This window comes from Odontesthes bonariensis, chromosome 7 (assembly GCF_027942865.1).
Source record: "Odontesthes bonariensis isolate fOdoBon6 chromosome 7, fOdoBon6.hap1, whole genome shotgun sequence".
Taxonomy (NCBI): Eukaryota; Metazoa; Chordata; class Actinopteri; order Atheriniformes; family Atherinopsidae; genus Odontesthes; species Odontesthes bonariensis.
The window spans coordinates 1,342,271-1,361,476 of NC_134512.1; the positions used below are offsets into that span (position 1 = coordinate 1,342,271).

At 40.2% G+C, this 19,206-nt stretch overlaps 1 protein-coding gene across 1 annotated transcript in view; it reads left to right on the forward strand.

The window, feature by feature from the left end:
- The window catches only part of ciao2a (cytosolic iron-sulfur assembly component 2A), a 42,188-nt gene extending 23,358 nt beyond the window's left edge, over positions 1–18,830 (forward strand). Inside the window, exons 3-5 of the mRNA XM_075469219.1 lie at positions 10,415–10,464; positions 10,712–10,757; positions 18,459–18,830. Coding sequence (XP_075325334.1) covers positions 10,415–10,464; positions 10,712–10,757; positions 18,459–18,559 — 197 coding nt within the window. The 3' untranslated portion in view covers positions 18,560–18,830. The remainder of the gene's footprint in view (positions 1–10,414; positions 10,465–10,711; positions 10,758–18,458) is intronic.
- The last annotated feature ends 376 nt before the right edge of the window (positions 18,831–19,206 follow it).

Genomic DNA, 19,206 nt, shown 5'->3' on the forward strand with positions numbered 1-19,206 from the left:
CTCCCCTGAGGCTCTGTGAAACACCACAATTTTTTTCTGTAGGATGTTTTCAAATTTCCCTACATCACAGTCTAAGGTTTTTACAGCCTTACGTTTTCCACCCCCCTGAGGGTTTTTTTACCACCTGAAGGATTAATTCAATTCAATTCATTTTTATTTATATAGCGCCAAATACAACAAATGTCATCTCAAGGTACTTAGATAGTAAGTCCAATTCAAGCCAATTGGAATTCAATTAATTAATAATAATCATAATTCATAAAATAATCAAATTCGTTCATATAGAGCCAATTCAAAAACAATTTCCTAGCTAAGAAAACCAACAGATTGCACTGAAAACTTTTTGTTTTTCGGTCCAATCTCCCGGCCTGAGCGGCGTGCCTGAGGCGACTGTGGAGAGAAACGACTCCCTTTGAACAGGAAGAAACCTCTGGCAGAACCAGAACCAGGAAGGGTGGCCATCTGCCTCGACCAGCTGGGGTTTGAGAAGACAGAAAGGGGGGGAGGGGAAGGGGGGCGCCGCGGCGACACTGTAACACCATTCAAAGGATATCTGTTGGAACAGGGAAACACGAGTTAATGACCACAATAATATCACATATACATAAAGAGAATAAAGTGAGGAAAGGTGTGACAGATGAGGCCCCCCAGCAGTCTAGGCCTATAGCAGCTTAACTATGGGATGTTTCAGGATTACCTCCAAGTTGGTATCTGAAGGTATTTCTACGTTAGATTGAGTTAAGTCATCTAAAAAGTCTAGAAATGCATCCAGAATTACATTATCCTCAGCAGTGACGTTAACAACGGTGTGCTGAGAGAAATTTTCCCCGACTAACTCCAGCTGGACAATATCATTACATCTGGTCTGTGATCGTGCTGTTTCAGCCAGTTCAACGAGCACGCTCATGACTGCTACGGAGAAGGTTGTGATATCAGGCACAGTACCGGGACTTGGTCGCGGTATTGTGAGGGAGCGCCTTGTTTCAAAAGTGTTGAAACGTTCCCGTACAATTGACGGGGGTGTATCTCTCTGAATTTGATCAGCGTTGTCTACAATCTCCTGATTCAAACCCCCTCCATGTTGCTGCTGCTGCTGCTGTTGCTGCAAACTCTGTTCTGATGCACCTGACGAGGTTGGAGAAGCGTGATCTCTCGAGATACTATCTGGAGACTCGTTTGATAGTGATGATGAGGGCACAGGAGCAGGACTTTGCGGGGGTATGTCTTCTGACTCTGACTCTGACTCTGACTGAGTGGTGAGAGACAACAGTCTATTTAAATGAAGGACTGCTTGTTCTAATTCGCGTAAGAAAGCGGTTTGATTATTTTCAACAATTTCATCTTCTTGCTCACTGTCAAACCTAGCACGATTTATATTACGGAGTGCAATGATAAGCTCTCTAAAGTAATCTGATGGATGAACCGCTATGGGGCTGTTTTGCAGGTCGATTACAGCGTTTAATATTTCATCTGGGATAACTCGAACTGTTCGATTATCCATGTTTACACAGAATTAAGAATGGTCTGGGGTAACAGTGAGAAACAGGAAAATAAAAAATAGAAATAAAAACAGTTTGTTAATGTTTAGAAATAACCTTCATGTCACGGTTAATTTTCTGTAGCAGTACCAGACTTGTTCCGAGGAATGTGTGCATTCTTGCTTTCTCCCGATATATTGTAGCGTGTTGTTTTCTTCTTCTCTCCCTTGAACCTTGGATTTTAGGCCTTATACGGTCCAAGCACAGCCCCATTTCTGTGACAGAATGACAGATAAACAGTATTTTTTCAAATGTAACAGGTTCCGTATATTACGTTGTAAGTAAAAGCAAAGAGAGAATTTATACCTCCCATTAGGTCACTAATAACTGCAGCTCTTGAGCGTACTCTGTTGCGACGCTGATTTACCAGCACAGACTTGACAGGAGCTACAGCTTCAAATTCTGTGAAATAGAATGACACATTGTTTAATAACAGAAATGTATTTATTTATTCTTAATAATAATTAATATAATTTAATATATATATATATGTTTAAATGTATGTCATTTGGAATATGTATAGACATTACCGGTTAATACTCATAAATGATCAGAGCACACAGTTCATATATGAGTGGCTCTCGTCTGACAGCCTGCTTTTTTTAACCTCCAACCTCATTCATCTCTCTCTCTCTCTCTCTCTCACTCACTCACTCACTCACTCACTCACTCACTCACTCACTCACTCACTCACTCACTCACTCACTCACTCACTCACACACACACACACACGTATTGGCATCGTAGTATGATGATCATACTGATGCAGTACGCACATACACACGTTTCGAATTCGTTTCATCATGCTGGATGAAGGGTACCGTAGGAGCCTCTGGAGACTTGATATTAAAGGGATAGTTCGCCTCTTTTGACATGAAGCTGTATGACATCCCATATAGCAATATCATTTATGAACATTGACTTACCCCCCGCTGCGTCCTGTGAGCCGAATCCCAGCTGAGTTTTGCGTTCCACGAAGGTAGTCCGGCTAGTTGGCTGGGGTCAAAAAAATAAAGCGTTTTGCTTCTCAAAAAAATATCCGTTCAAAAGAGTAATACATTTGCATCACAAAATGTTGTCCTGGAAAAAGTCAGACCTCGCTTCGCTTGGCGCTATTTTTGCCTCCCTTGATATCAATGCGTCCAATGTAAAACTGTGCAGACCGAAGAGCAGACCCAGCAGTCCCCTGCTTCCGAGCAGTAAACACCGTAACAGGTGCAGCTATCGCTAGGTGGCTAGGGAGTGCTCGGTTTGCTCTTCGGTCTGCACTGTTTTACATTGGACGCATTGATATCAAGGGAGGCAAAAATAGCGCCAAGCGAAGTGAGGTCTGACTTTTTCCTGGACAACATTTTGTGATGCAAATGTATTACTCTTTTGAACGGATATTTTTTTGAGAAGCAAAACGCTTTATTTTTTTGACCCCAGCCAACTAGCCGGACTACCTTCGTGGAACGCAAAACTCAGCTGGGATTCGGCTCACAGGACGCAGCGGGGGGTAAGTCAATGTTCATAAATGATATTGCTATATGGGATGTCATACAGCTTCATGTCAAAAGAGGCGAACTATCCCTTTAAGAACGGTAGTTAAACGTCTCCGGCCTTCAAGGAATGCTGACTGTCATTGTCCGGTTCAATAGAATTCAGGTTTCCAGTGAACACGGATCCATTTCGCACGGTTGACCGCTGTTCGGTGGCTGTTATCAAGTCTGTAAGAAACCATGACAGTTGATGGTTCAATTAATTATTTCACAAGTTAAAGGTTATTAAGCTTACCGTAATCCGATTGCGTTAAAAAGAAATCTTCTAACTCGTCAGCTGTCGGTTCTAAAAGGTGAGTTAGAAATATGACTGAGTAAAAATATACATACATATATACATACATATATGTTCATAAAAGATTAATCTATAAAAATTGGGTACTTACTGCTGATCAAATCGAATATGTCATCATAGTCGCTGGTCGGAGGTCTGTGGATTTGAGCTCTTGTCACATTTCCTAGAAAAAACAACGTATTTTCTCACCCTACTCTATTTTCAACGTGTATGATTTAAATGAAGGTTCAGCGTACCAGAGTCCATGGTTCAAACCTTCTCTCGGGGGATCCTCGTACTAAGTGAAGCACCCTTTTTTTTTATTTATAGAGCCTTACACTCCCCTCTAGTTAGTTATGATCTATAAATCTACTTCATTATAACCTGAAACATTGACAGTTCTTATTATTACTCAATATTGACTACAGCCCCTGGCGGTTCCGTTTTAATAGAGATGATGCAGGCTACACCTTAGCACAGAGTCTTCATTGAGGCCTCTTGTGGAGTGAACAAATGGAGCATTCTCATGACTTGAAACCCTGTTCACAGCCTCCCTATATGAATCGACCCCAGTTAGTTGATTAGAGGAGAGTGGTGCATTTTTTTTTTCTTTCTATTCTGAAAATAACCAACTTGTATTATTTTTGCCCTACAGGGGTGAGGATCAGCGACGTTGCCAATCAACTATTGTTCTTAAACCCATCCATCCTTCTATCATCTCATTGGTTCTCAAAGTCACGGGTTATACATGACCTAATTACTTTATTATATTTTCCCCCTGCAGGGTGAGGGTCTGCAAAGCTGCCAAACAGCTATTTTTCCACAACCCTAGTCCCGACTCATAGGATACTTCAAATTGCTGTCAGCTTTGCTCCTAAAACTTAAACTTTCCCCCTATTCCGTCATTAAACACTCTTTCATTTATACACTCAATAAATATTTAATTCAATTCAATTAATTTTTATTTATATAGCGCCAAATACAACAAATGTCATCTCAAGGCACTTAGATAGTAAGTCCAATTCAAGCCAATTGGAATTCAATTAATTAATAATAATCATAATTCATAAAATAATCCAATTCGTTCATATAGAGCCAATTCAAAAACAATTTCCTAGCTAAGAAAACCAACAGATTGCACTGAAAACTTTTTGTTTTTCGGTCCAATCTCCCGGCCTGAGCGTGCCTGAGGCGACTGTGGAGAGAAACGACTCCCTTTTAACAGGAAGAAACCTCTGGCAGAACCAGAACCAGGAAGGGTGGCCATCCGCCTCCACCAGCTGGGGTTTGAGAAGACAGAAAGGGGGAGGGGGAGGGGGGCAGGGGGCCACCGCGACGGCGGCACTGTAACACCATTCAAAGGATATCTGTTGGAACAGGGAAACACGAGTTAATGACCATAATAATATCACATATACATAAAGAGAGTAAAGTGAGGAAAGGTGTGACAGATGAGGCCCCCCAGCAGTCTAGGCCTATAGCAGCTTAACTATGGGATGTTTCAGGATCACCTGAGCCATCCCTAACTATAAGCTTTATCAGAAAGGAAAGTTTTAAGCCTGGTCTTAAAAGTGGAAAGGGTGTCTGCTTCCCGGACATTTACTGGCAGCTTATTCCACAATAGAGGGGCCTGATAACTGAAGGCTCTGCCTCCCATTCTACTTTTAGAAACTCTGGGAACCTCAAGTAAACCTGCAGTTTGGGAACGAAGTGATCTGTTAGGAAAATATCTTACAATGAGATCTTTAAGATATGATGGAGCTCGGTCATTAAGAGCTTTATATGTAAGGAGAAGAATCTTAAATTCTATTCTGAATTTAACAGGGAGCCAATGAAGAGAAGCTAAAACTGGAGAAATATGATCTCTCCTGTTAGTTCTCATCAAAACTCTGGCTGCAGCATTTTGGATCAACTGAAGGCTTTTCAGAGAATATGTGGGACAGCCCAATAATAAAGAATTACAGTAGTCCAATCTTGAAGTAACAAATGCATGAATTAGTTTTTCTGCATCACTCTGAGACAGGATGTTCCTGATTTTAACAATATTACGAAGGTGAAAGAAGGCAGACTTTAGACTTACCTAATTACTTTATACTATTTTCACCCCTACAGGGATCTGCAAAGCCGCCAAACAGCTATTTTTTCGTCACTCCTAGTCCCGACACATAGGATACTTCAAAACTGTTGTCTGCTTTGCTCCTAAAACTTAAACTTTCCCTATTTCGTCATTAAACAATCTTTCATTTTACACTCAATAAATATTTAGATCCATCCCTTAACCACTCCCCACCTAAACTCCTCCCCTAACACCACTCCCCCTAACCCCTCCTCCCCCTCCCCCCTATAGCCCCTCCCCACACCACATGACCGGGGGTCACTAGAGTTCACCTCGTGACCAGGGGTCAACTAGAGTTCACCTGTCACATCCAATTAACTCATTAAGTTTGACGAAAGGGTGTTACTTTAAGTGTGTACTGTAGGGGGGTCTGAACATGTCATTGGCCTTTTCGCAGATGTCATTATTTTTCTTGAACAGCCAGATATGTTTCCCACACCTAAAGTCTCTTCTGGAAAAGTATGAATACTATTCAGGGTATAAAGTGAATATATCAAAAACACAAATTCTCTCATTAAATTATTCTCCATCCCGACATATAAGAGATGCATATCATTTTAAATGGAACTCTAAAACAATTAAGCATCTTGGTGTAACTCTGAGTAAAACTCTTCCCGACACGTTTACACAATTAAAGTGAGATTGAATAAAAACATCCAAAAAGATATTGAAAGGTGGTCTACCCTACCGTTAGACTTCAGCGCTAGAATACAGACAGTCAAAATGAATATTTTACCCAAATTGTTATATTTATTTCAAGCTCTTCCAATTAATATTCTCCAAAACAAATGTATAGCCTGGGACAAGATGATTGCTAGATTAATTTGGAATAGTAAAAAACCAAGATTAAAATTTACGACACTTCAACTACCTAAAAGCAAGGGGGGAAATGGCTTTACCTAACCCTACAGAATATTTCAAACTCAGATATTTGTGGGGGATAAACATTTGATAAGTGCTTTGAGACATACTATGAACCCAATAGTAGCATTTACATTTGAAATATGGAGCACTGTAGTAAGAAAATATAAACTTAAGAGGGATATATGCACTCTGAGGTGGTTCGCGTATGATTTAAAGTTTGAGCCAGGGACATATGATCCAGCATTCAAAAAATGGGCACAAAAAGGTGTGACAGTATCATGTACAGTATCAGAAGGTGGACAATTTCTAAGTTTCCAAAATCTAAAGACAAAGTATAGCCTTGAAAACAAAGACTTCTATAGATACTTGCAGCTGAGAGATTATTTCACAAAGGAGATAAGGTCAAAAGAAACTATAAATAAAGTGATTGGTGTTATTATCGATTCATACAAACAGAAGGGGTCTCGGCCCATCTCCGCTTTCTATCGAGCTTTGGGTGAGACCAGGAAGGAGTCAACACTATATAAAAGCAAAATGGGAAGCAGAACTAAAAGTCCAAATGCAAGAGGAGGAGTGGTACCACACGTGTGAGACTCAATGTACATCAACAAATTTATTAATATGGAGAGAGCTCTGCTGGAAAAACCTAACTCCATGTTTTATAACACCAAAGATAAAAATCTAGGCTACTCGCGCTATACAACAAGACTGCTGGAGATTATGTGGGAGCATGGAGGCAGAGCATGCACACATCTTCTGGAATGTGAATGAGAACGTATTTGTAAAAAACTGTGAAAAATGGAACATTTATATGAGACATGACACCAACTGAACGAATGCTAAATGGAACAGTGGACTGAATAGTAGTATCTCCAGACAGTTTGTTAGTGTTATTATTATTACTCTAACTTGTACCTTGTTTGATGTATTGTTTTTGCCTATATATATATATATATATATATATATTAGTGGTGGGCATAGATTAATTTTTTTAATCTAGATTAATCTCACTGAAATCTTGAAATTAATCTAGATTAAAATGGCTCATTCAGGGGTCCGACAATCCGCGGGGTTCGCGGAAACAGACGTGTAAACTTTAGTTCCTATCCAAACAATAGTCGTTTAATCCTGAGACTGTTGCAATTGCCGTGTCGAGTGCTTCAATACAATAGTGTAGTAACCCCAAGCATACCTTTCTCACTGCAATTAAGTTTTATTTCGGATTTATTTCGGATTTTATTTCGAATTTTATTTCGAATTTAGTTTCTTTTTCACAGCTGCCTCTGCTATTCCTGCTCTTCTCAGGTGTACCTAATGTAGTTTTACATCATTTGTAACGTGATGTATATCTTGTATAACAAATTGTTAATAACAACACGTTTATTCGTGTCCCTGCCCTCACTTTCCTCATGTTCTTTTCCGCGGGGGTGCTGCACAGCCGCGGGGACTTTAAGAATTTAACATTCTAAATGTGACGTCACGAGCTACCAAAGCTACCAAAGCAAATTCTCAAGCGAAGCTTCTCCAGCGAGGTCGCTCTTGGTGTACACGCAGCAGGCAGACCAGCTTATTCACATGCATGGCTCCAGCAGTTTCTCTAGCTTCGCCAACTCATATTCAGCACTTGTTGGGAGGGCCAGGTGGTGCTGCTGTTGAGATAGCGTTGTGTGCAGTGCGTCTCTGTTGCGCCACACGCGCAGTATCCTCCCTGCGGCCACCATATTAGGAGCGCTGTCTGTTCCTATAGAGCAGATTTTGTCAACTATCCCCCACAGATTAGCGACCTCCATAAACTGCCTAGCACAGGCTTCTGCAAAGTGGCGTTCTTCTGTTTTAATCACACCTAACGGCAGACAAAGTACATCAGCCCACACCCGAGCTAAAATATCGAGGTAAAAGTCATCACTGTTTGCTTAGGCTACCTATTTTGACCTAGTTCCCAACCCAACTTTGAGAGAATAGATTAACGGCGATATTTTTTATATCGCCCGATAAGACTCTCAAATTATCGCAGCACGTTAACGCCGATAACGGCCCACCACTAATATATATATATATATATATATATATGTGTGAAAACTCAATAAAAATGTAAGTTATTAAAAAAAAAAAGCACCTTGGTCTTTGTGGGTATAATGCTCGACACAGAGAAGTTAATGTAATCTGTCACACATTCATTCATGGCATTGATATCTCCATCAAATGCAGAGTGCATTTCAGTGTATGGAAGAAGCATCCCTGCAAGCCTCCTGGGGCTATTTCCATACGTTGACAGGTTGCCACTGAACAATGGGTGTGTAGTTGGAGGTGAGCTGAACTAGATTATGGTCTTATTGTCCTAATGGAGGACAAACAGAGGAGCAGTATGGATCTTTTATAATTGACAAGATATATTTTTTCTGGCAAAGCAGTTGACAAACTGTTGGGTTGAAAGTATAGCTGAGAGGGAGACCTGGTTGAGATATCCAGAAGTCACCATGGATGCATCTGTATGTTGTGTTTGTAGCCTGGCTACATCTGCAGCTGCCGCAGGTAATATATTGACCACTACCAGAACAACACAGGTGAACTCACTTGGTAGATGATATGGACATAAACTCACAGCTAGCACTTAAATTGTACAGATACAAATCCTATCCTCCCCAGTGAAGTGTCCAGGATGACACCATCTGTTGTAAACCAGCACTGTGACCCCTCTCTGTTGGCTCCTATCTTCTTGAAGCCAGATAGAGAGGTGTTAGAGTCCGGTATATGCTCCTGCAGCCATCTCTCAGTGAAACCCATAATACTGCATTCTCAATATTCTTTTTGTGTCCTCCTGAGCGTTCCAAGCTCGTCTAAGCTGGTGATCTTACATTCCCCATCAGTATCGAGGGAAGACCTGGCCTGTTTTTCCTCCATCTGTTCCATGGTCTTGTTCCTGCCTGACATCCACATTGTTTCCTCTTCAAATAAGATTTTTTTCAGGCTTTTGTTGACATTTGGATAGCTCCGTTAGCTGCTCCTGTTTGTAGACGACTTGCATTGGCTTGATAATCCTCTTAAGCAGCGCAGCTTCAAACCACTGCAGATGCATCTCTCCAAAAAGTTTAAGATATATAAATGAGTATAAATCACAGAAATACACACAATGGCATATATATGTACACTACTGTTCAAAAGTTCGGGGTCACTGAGAAATGTCCTTATTTTTCAAAGAAAAGCACTGGGGTTTTTTTCAATGAAGATAACATTGAATTAATGAGAAATACACTCTATACATTGTTAATGTGCTAAATGACTGTTGTAGGTGGAAATGTTTGGTTTTTAGGAGTATAGAGGTCCATTTCCAGCAACTATCACTCCAGTTCTCTGGTATGGTACATTGTGTTTGCTAATCGCCTTAGAAGACTAACGGATGATTAGAAAACCCTTGTGCAATTATGTGAGCACAGCTGAAAACTGTTTTGCTGGTGTGAGAAGCTATAAAACTGGCCTTCTTTTGAGAGAAAGAGAACTTTCATGTGAGAACTATTCAGGGCAGAAGCAGGTAGCTAGTATGCTGTCTGTAATGGAGTGGCCAGCACAGTCACCAGATCTCAACCCCATTGAGCTGATGTTGGAGCAGCTTGACCGTATGGTACGCAAGAACCATACCATCGAGCCAATCCAACTCGTGGGAGGTGCTTCAGGAAGCGTGGCGTGAAAATTCTACAAATTACCTTAACAAATTTACTGCTAGAATGACAAAGGTCTGTTATGCTGTAATTGCTGCAAATGGAGAACTCTTTGACGAAAGCAAAGTTTTTGAAGAACAAAATGAGTATTTAAAAAAAAAAAAAAAAAATCATTATTTCTAACCTTATCAATGTCTTGGCTATATTTTCTAATCATTTTCCAACTCATTTGATAAATAAGAGTGAGTTTTAATGGAAAACACAAAATTGTCTGGGTGACCCAAAACTTTTGAACGGTAGTATACATAAAAATAATTTTTTGAATTCTTTATGTTTATGACCATGTTTTTGCCACAGTTTTCTGTTTAGTCTTTGCAGCAGCAGCAGCTGATCAATTTGTGCCTGATGATGTTTTGTGTCTGCAGGCCTGTGCTTACAAGTGAAGCTGCAGCGATGTTTGCCATTTAAACATAAGGTGAGTATCAGAATGCTTACATGACACTCAAGGATCCCAGCACACAAATCTTGTTCCTTCAGCTACATTTGTGTGTGTGATACATGGGTTTTATGTCACATGTGTGTGCAAGTCTTTCTAATTCTGATACACCTTCTTACCGTGTACTTCAAGGGGACATTTCGAATCCCTTTGATTGCAATTGAATTTCTTTGAAAAATAGTTATTGAATACCAGAAACTTACAGCCTTTCTCTATCTCTTTTCAGTTGGAAATTTACATTTCAGAGGGAACACATTCTACTGAAGAAGATAGTAAGTTTTTTCTTTTTGGTTAAGCAACCGCTCACTGAGATAATTATGTTCCATGTAAAATGTCTGCATTATGTCACAAATTATTTTAGTGTTGGTAAAGTTTAACTATGTACAGTGGGGAAAACGAGTATTTGATACATCGCCGATTTTGTAAGTTTTCCCATTTACAGAAAAGTGTAGGTACACCTCAACTGTGAGAGACAGAATCTAAAAAAAAAAAAATCCAGAAAAATCACATTGAATTTATCACACTGACATTTATTGAATAATTAATTTGCATTTTATTGCAGAAAATAAGTATTTTATACAATAGAAAAATAGAACTTAATATTTAGTTAGAAACCTTTGTTCACAGTTACAGAGGTCAGGCGTTTCCTGTAGTTCTTGACCAGGTTTGAACACACTGCAGCAGGGACTTTGGCCCACTCCTCCATACAGATCTTCTCCAGATCTTTCAGGTTTCAGGGCTGTCGCTGGGGTTCTATTGGGTTCAGGTCTGGAGACTGGCTAGGCCACTCCAGGACCGTGAAATGCTTCTTACAGATCCACTCCTCAGTTGCCCTGGCTGTGTGTTTCGGGTCATTGTTCTGCTGGAAGAGCCAGCCACGACCCATCTTCAATGCTCTTGCTGAGGGAAGCAGGTTGTTGCCCAAAATCTCGTGATACATGGCCCCATCCATCTTCCCCTCAGTACGGTGCAGTCGTCCTGTCCCCTTTGCAGAAAAGCACCCCCAAAACATGATGTTTCCACCCCCATGCTTCACGGTTGGGATGGTGTTCTTGGGATTGTACTCATCCTTCTTCTTCCTCCAAACACGGCGAGTGGAGTTTATACCAAAAGGTGTTTTGCTCTCATCTGACCACATGACCTTCTCCCATGCCTCCTCTGGATCATCCAGATGGTCATAGGCAAACATGAGACGGGCCTGGACCTGTGCTGGTTTGAGCAGGGGGACCTTACGCACCCTGCAGGATTTGAATCCATGACGGCGTAGTGTTACCATGGTAACCTTTGAGGCTGTGGTTCTAGCTCTCTTCAGGTCATTGACCAGGTCCTCCCGTGTAGTTCTGGGCTGATCCCTCCCCTTTCTCATGATCATTCTTACTCCACGAGGGGAGATCTTGCATGGAGCGCCAGTCCGAGGGAGATTAACTTGCTTAATTGCTTGGCTACTGTTCTGTAGCCCACCCCAGCCTGGTGCAGGTCTATAATTTTGTCCCTGGTGTCCTCAGACAGCTCTTTGGTCTTGCCCATGTTGGAGAAGTTGGAGTCTGATTGCATGTGTGGACAGGTGTCTTTTATACCAGTAACAAGTTCAAACAGGCGCAATTAATACAGGTAATGAGTAGAGGATAGGAGGGCTCAAAACTCTGCCCTCCTACTCTGAGAATCTCTGCCTGCATTCAGTTATGCTCTGCTCCACCTCAAAACAGTTTTTTTTTACATTCATATTCACTGTTTAACTGTACAATCCTGCCCTTTCTTTGAACTCAGGCATTTTAATGTTTGCATGCAAAAATAGCTTTTTGAATTGTGTTCCTTCTCAGAATGTTGTGAAACAAATCTGTTAAAATGACCCCAGCCAATAGAATTGTAGATATCGCGTTAAACAACAAAATGCTCACCGCTTTGAGTCCTCCAGTGTCAGTTACTTTTAACTTGGCTCAGAAAATCATTAGCTCTCATAGACAACCCACAGAAAGAAATCCAAGTAAAACTTCCGTTTGTGCATAATTCTGTTTCCTCTGTTATCTGCATGTGAGCATTTATGAAAAATGACAAACACACAGTAGAAGTATACAAGATGAGACAAATGATGATTAAAAACATCCCAGGTCAGGGTCCCATGCATAGTTTCAGTGCAATCTGTTGGTTTCCTTAGCTAGGAAATTGTTTTTGAATTGGCTCTATATGAACGAATTGGATTATTTTATGAATAATTATGATTACAATTAATTGAATTCCAATTGGCTTGAGTTGGACTTTATTATCTAAGTGCCTTGACATTTGTTGTATTTGGCGCTATATAAATAAAAATTAATTGAATTGAATTGAATTGAATTGAATAATGTGTTAAAGATAAACTAAAGAAATCCCGTGTGTGTTTCATAAATTATTCCAATTTATGATGATTACTAAAAGTAAACATTCACACACAAATGAGGGTTTGTGTTTGTGTTGGGTGGAAATATTAAAGAAAACATGCAGGTTTATGTCATGTGTGACTTCAATACACTTATTTTTTATTAAATTGACCACTTTTATTATTCTATATAAATTATGAAAGATAGACTAATATTCAATCATCCCTACAATTCTTACTATGGGAGTGTATATCTTAAAGGACAATACGATTCATTTTTAAACTGAAGTGAACTTTAGTTTGATTTCGATGCAGTCTTAAAGGCAGGGTAGGGGATCTTTTTCTGGAGCATTTTTTTACATATTGCTTGAAATACTCTTCACACCCCCATTGCAACCAAATAATTAAAAGTTTTGACACACAAATATGAAAAGTTTTAGTGGCCTCTAGAACGTACAATCTAGGAAAAACAGTATCCAATCATACTGAACGGACCGTTAACGATGATTGGATACTGATGCCGTCTATCAAACTGCAACCTGCTCCTCCCTCCCCCTCCCTCCCCCCTGTGCGCATACCCTGCTCCGTGAACGAATTACGCGTCCAGAAGCTTGGCAGGAAGCTAAACTAGAGCCAGCTTGGCTAGCACCTAGCATTATTAAACGTATAGTTATCATATACTAAATACGGCAACGATCGATGCTTGCTGTCAGAACAGCGCTCGTGCACCTTCGTGCGCGTTCATGTACTCTAGAGGCGTGGCTTCGGGGGGAAAGTGAAGAAAAGGGTTGGGACTTTTTACCTGTGTATTTTCAAAATGCAGCTTCGCTGGACTCAAAATCCAGGATCTCCTACCCTACCTTTAAGCAGTTCCTAATATTTATTTAACATGAATACAGTGAACCCACGCTTCTGTCGTGTTTTATTTGACATTTTGTACTGGATGTTCGTTGATATTACTCCGCCACCGCTAAGAAAATAGTGCGAGCATGAACGAGCTGCCAAATAAAACACGACAGAAGCAACTTTTCGCCACAAAATTTGATATGGATTACCAGTGCACACCAGTAACCACTCCGGTGAGTTGATGATTTTGAAAACGGACGTTTATTGTGCTTTTACGGACCTTTCTAGACATGCGCATGACTAGCCGTTCTGAAGCAGGTTGAGATGAATCAAAATTAGGCAAATACCGGAGACAGCAGTAAACATCAAAAAAGCGGTGAGGGGGGTTCTAAAACATTGCAGACGACTCAGAAAAGAGGCTTAATGTTGAAAATACCGCAGTTCTACTTTAAAATGATTATTTCACAGTACAGTAGTTATTTGTAAAAAAAAACAAAAAACGTTTATACCGTACTTTTATTTGTTAAACAAATGCTTGGGCCTGTAAAAAGGTTTTGTTCTTTGGTTTCAATGTATTATGGAGTATTTCATTGTATAATAATTGTAAAAAAAATAAAGGTTACTACTTCACGGATTTCGCCTATCACGGGTTCTTTTTGGAACGTAACCCCCGCGATAAACAAGGTTCACTGTATTACATTTCTTTTGCAAATGAGAACAAGGTATTTTCTATATATGCTGCAAATAATAACTAACAAGATATCCAATAAAAAACATGGGAATCAAGTATATCTGTTACTTGGAGTTTTATTTGGATACATGTCTGGCCCACAGTTGTAAGGGAAATACTTTCAAGTTGGTATCTTTTACCACAACTCTAAAGCCTTCACTCTGAACCACACCTTACATTTGTAAGTTTTTATTAATAAATAAGACAGAGAGCGTTGTAATTACCTTTGACATCACCAAGTTCTGTCTAAGTTGTGGTTCAAAAAAATCCTCAATGTCTGTGTCTTTATTTTGAGTGTTGTTGTTGGTTGTGCTTGCTGTGTTGGCATCCACGTAGCCTATTCACCCTGATGGTGAGTGGTAATCTGTCACGGTAAATGATTTCCAATCTTTAGGTCTCACAGTGTCCTGTAAATCCATTGTTGGTCGTCAGACATGTCTTTTCCTCACTAGCAACAGTAGGTGGGTGTATGCCACTTTAACTGCTAGATCGTGGTGGTGCATGACTTCAGACCTCCTGCAGTCTATTTTCTCTACCACAATAAAAACAAAACATCTCAGTGCTACCTCTATTTCATTGCTATCCTAAGACCAGATAAAATAGCCAGAACTGGACACTAATTTGGCTTGGGTTACATAGTCCTGGCAATACAAATACTGTATATTGTTTTTTTTGTGTGTGAGCAGTAGTGGATGTTGGTGTAAATATGTCATTAGTCATTTATCTTTATCTTTGCAAATACTTTAATATAGAACCACTGTGAGTCTCAGCTTTATTGAAGCATCTAGTCATCACAGTGATAAAGACAATAAGTTTGTTGATTTAATTAGTCATGTTTTCATCTTATTTTCATTTGTGTATATCTTTATCCATGCAGGTTGTCCAATTATTGGTCATTATTTTTTTAATTATATACTGTACACAAAAAAAATGCAAACGGAAATGATTCAGTCGTTATTGGGAGTTTTGTTTCAAGTCCTTTCAGTCTGGTAAGTGCTAAATAGAGCGTGCTTCTACAGCGCCTTTCTAGTCTAGTTTCCTTATGCCACACATTGACACACCAATGAACACATCTGACCCAACGTGGGGTTCAGTGTGTTGCCAAAGGACAGTTGAACATGTCATCTGGAGAAACCAGGAATTCAAACGCCCGACCTTCCAACTGGCAGACCACTATTCTCTCTCTTGAGCTACAACCACCTGGTGTTGTCTGAATTATGTTTCACACATTTGTGAACCAAAAGCCACCAGCGAATACTTAATTCAGATATTAATATTCTATCTCGACTCTTACAGAGGAGAACGGTGTCTGTCACCTGAGAATACCAAGGCACGGACTCCACAGGGCGTCTCAGCTGCCAGCTGGACAAAGACGATTGACTCGAAATGTCTCTTGGTCTTGCAGCCTTGGCATCCTGACCCTACCACCATACTGGACTCATACCATAACTTGCCATCTTGTCTTCGTTTGTTTTGCCCTGTCTGTGTTTGCTTGTTTTTATCTCTGTCATCACAGTCTACAGTATACATAACTTCCTCGTATCTTTCCTTGAATCAGCCTTTCCAGTGTGGCCTTTTTCAGTTAAACGTGCATTTAATATGCGTTTACTATCTTATGTGAAAATGGTCTTTTTTCTTTGTCTTGGGTGGCCACAGCCCAAGGTCGATGAGCTATCCCGTGAGGATCCAGGACTAGATTAATCACCAACTCGTAGCTGAGAACAGAAGCACAGAGGTCCGTCTCGTCCAATAAAAGAGTGGTGTGGTCCAGGTCAAAGTTCTGCCTGGGTTCCCACTCAGTCTCATTGCACTAATTCGAATTCCTTAGCATTGGCCAATCAAAATAATCTCAGAAAATTTCCCACTATAAAATTATTAATGAACTTTTTACTCACCGTGACACCTTATTCCGCTAGAATTTAATGGTAGAATGGGATTAATAGACCTGCTGAATTCACATATGCAATCAAGAGGGGTCACATACTGATGAAAATGCATCTGGGATGTTGAAATCAAATTCTAATTTTTTTTCATTAATCCTTTCTCCTCTATCTTGTTGTATCTCGTACACAGTGAGGCTGGATAAAATTGTATCATCATGTAAAAACTAATGAAAAGGGGGAAAAAAAACTCCAGATAGAACCACCAGAATAAGAAACTTGATTGAGGTCCTTGGCCTTAACACAAGCCCTTTTTCCATCAACGACATGATTCGCTTTAATTTGATGCGCATCAGAAGTTAGTGCGATACATGTGATGGAAAAACGGTTAAATCGCTAGAACGCCTGTTTTGTCGCATTAAATCAATTCGCTCGAAATAGGTGGTTCAGGGCTAAGTTCTATCGCTACAGAAGTGATGGAAAAGGTTAATGCGATTCAGACTAGCCACGCATGCGCAGATGGTATTGGTAAAGCGCGAGGATTCGAATGTTGTTGTTGAGCCGCTCAGCCGCCCCATTTCACCTATCCTGTCGGTATCAAAACAGCAGCAACAACTAGTAACAACAATGTCCGATGATAAAAGAAACAACTGGTCGAGAGCAGAGACTCTGCTTTTTTTAAACACAATTCGGGAGGTCCTGAAGCAGCATAATTAATTCTCGCCTCGCTCTCATCGATGAGAGCGAGGCGAGAATTAATTATGCTGCGGATCCTGCGGATGAAGGATCCTCCTTCTTAAATTTCTGACGGCTATAAGCTGACATAGCAGCACTAGCAGCATGTTTATCCTACGGTCCATAACTCTAAATAAGTAACTAGCCTAATAAATAAAACGAAAGCCGGTGGTGAAAAGGTACGTAGCCTTGAAAGTTATAGCAACTGTTATAACAGGAGGCTGACAATAACAGCGCGAGCAATTAAATTCCCGCTACCGAGCATTCTAATTCGCTACAATTCGCCACTTTTGTAATGGAAAATCATCTGGTCGAGTCAGAATAATGCGCATCAGCACGTTCCGGTGATGTCATTTTATTTCGCTAGAATCGTCCTGTTTGATGGAAAACCAACCGAACGCATCTTATATCGCAACAAAGTAATGCGATATAACTTTTAATTCGCTACAGAATCTGATGGAAAAAGGGCTATAGTCTTACCAACATCTCCCCCCACACTATCCCACATGGGATTCTATAGCACTTCTTCCATCTTTGCCTGAGTCAGAAGAAAGTTCCAATGCTGTGGAAGACATCCTGCCTTGTTCCAGTACCTCTCGACCACAGAGCCGCTGCTATAACAAACTACATCGTGAAAGTCCTGCAGAGTCTTATCATCTCCAGAAATACTGAGATGACTCTGCAATTGTGGTGCATCAGCAATGGCCAAGAGGCTAAGTATTATTTACTGGTACTGGTCAACTAATAACTGTTTAGATTTTTTTATGCTCCAAAAAGAATTGCCAAGTTTGGGATTATTAAATTCAGGATCAGTTCAACAGTTCCTCGGTTCCCATCCCAAGCTATATGTCGATAAGGCCAGATATAATGTCGTCCTCTCATTGAAACAGGATGTCACTTTTCTTTGGTGCTATACATGTAGCATAGGAAAAATGAAAATGGACATTGGTGTATCAACTCTAAAAGTGATAAAAAAGAAGCGTTGAATGTGTAACAAGTAGCCCTGCGCAGGAGAAATTGAGACTAATTAACTGGAAATAATTGGAAGTGGACTGTAAACGAGTTCACCACTTCTTCTTTGGACAATGACATGTCTGGTCCTCTGTTGGCTGGGGGAATCTTTACAGGGTTGTTTCACAGCAATCCAAGAGCAAGCAGCAAAAATCTAATGGGAGAGGTTTGTGTACAGAGAAAGCCTGAGTGAAAGGAGCCCAGGATGTTTGACTCAGATTTGAGCTGGAGCAGAGCATGTTTGCCCTTGCACGGATTTTCTAAGCGTGAGGGCAGTTATAAGGGAGAGCTGTAGAAAAACATTTCAGCACAAAAACAAGGAAACCTGTGCTCAAAAAAAAACAAAAAGATTTTTTGGCAACACTGCTTTGTTTGTGCTGTCTATTCATTGACTCACTGTTGTTTGTACCTGCAGTTAATAAGCAGATCAATGATAAGGAACGAGTGGCGGCCGCCATGGAAAACCCTAACCTGAGAGAGATCGTCGAGCAGTGTGTGATTGAACCAGATGACTGAACAAGGAGCCTCCACATGCCTTAAATACAAAACTGTTTTCAGCTGTACAATATTCATGTGCATATGTATGAACTAAAAATGTCTGAGGATGTTATTCATTAAATTCTTGAGCGCCTACTTTAAAGCAGAGATTCATTTTCTCCCTGAGGATTCTTTAGATGCTGTTTTTGGTGTCATCATGAAGAAGTTTATGTACTTTAATAAATGTGCTTTAATAAAAGGATTCAATTGGAACCTGGAATAAAAAGTTGTTCTTTTTTTCCTCATCCTTCTTTGTTGTCCTCTGTTAAGTTCTTCTACAGACCACAAAGATTTCGAGGGAAGTGGGTAACTGAAACATGCCTCCTGACCCACTCGTTCCATCTCGTCCTCCATTACATTAATTACATTACATTACATTTAATGTTACCCTTTGGGCTCTCCAGATTTTCTTTGCTGTACTCCAGTGTGCTCAAGATAAGGCACTTTTTTTTCTGAAAATAAATATATTCAAAAGGTAAAGCTGGCGAATTGTTTGCTAGATTAGAAGCACGACATGTTTGATTCTGCCGACAGTCTCACAGAATCTCGCGACACTACAGCATCACCATCTCTACTACCCCATGATATATGCAATATATCTGTTTACATAATATACCTGTTAATAT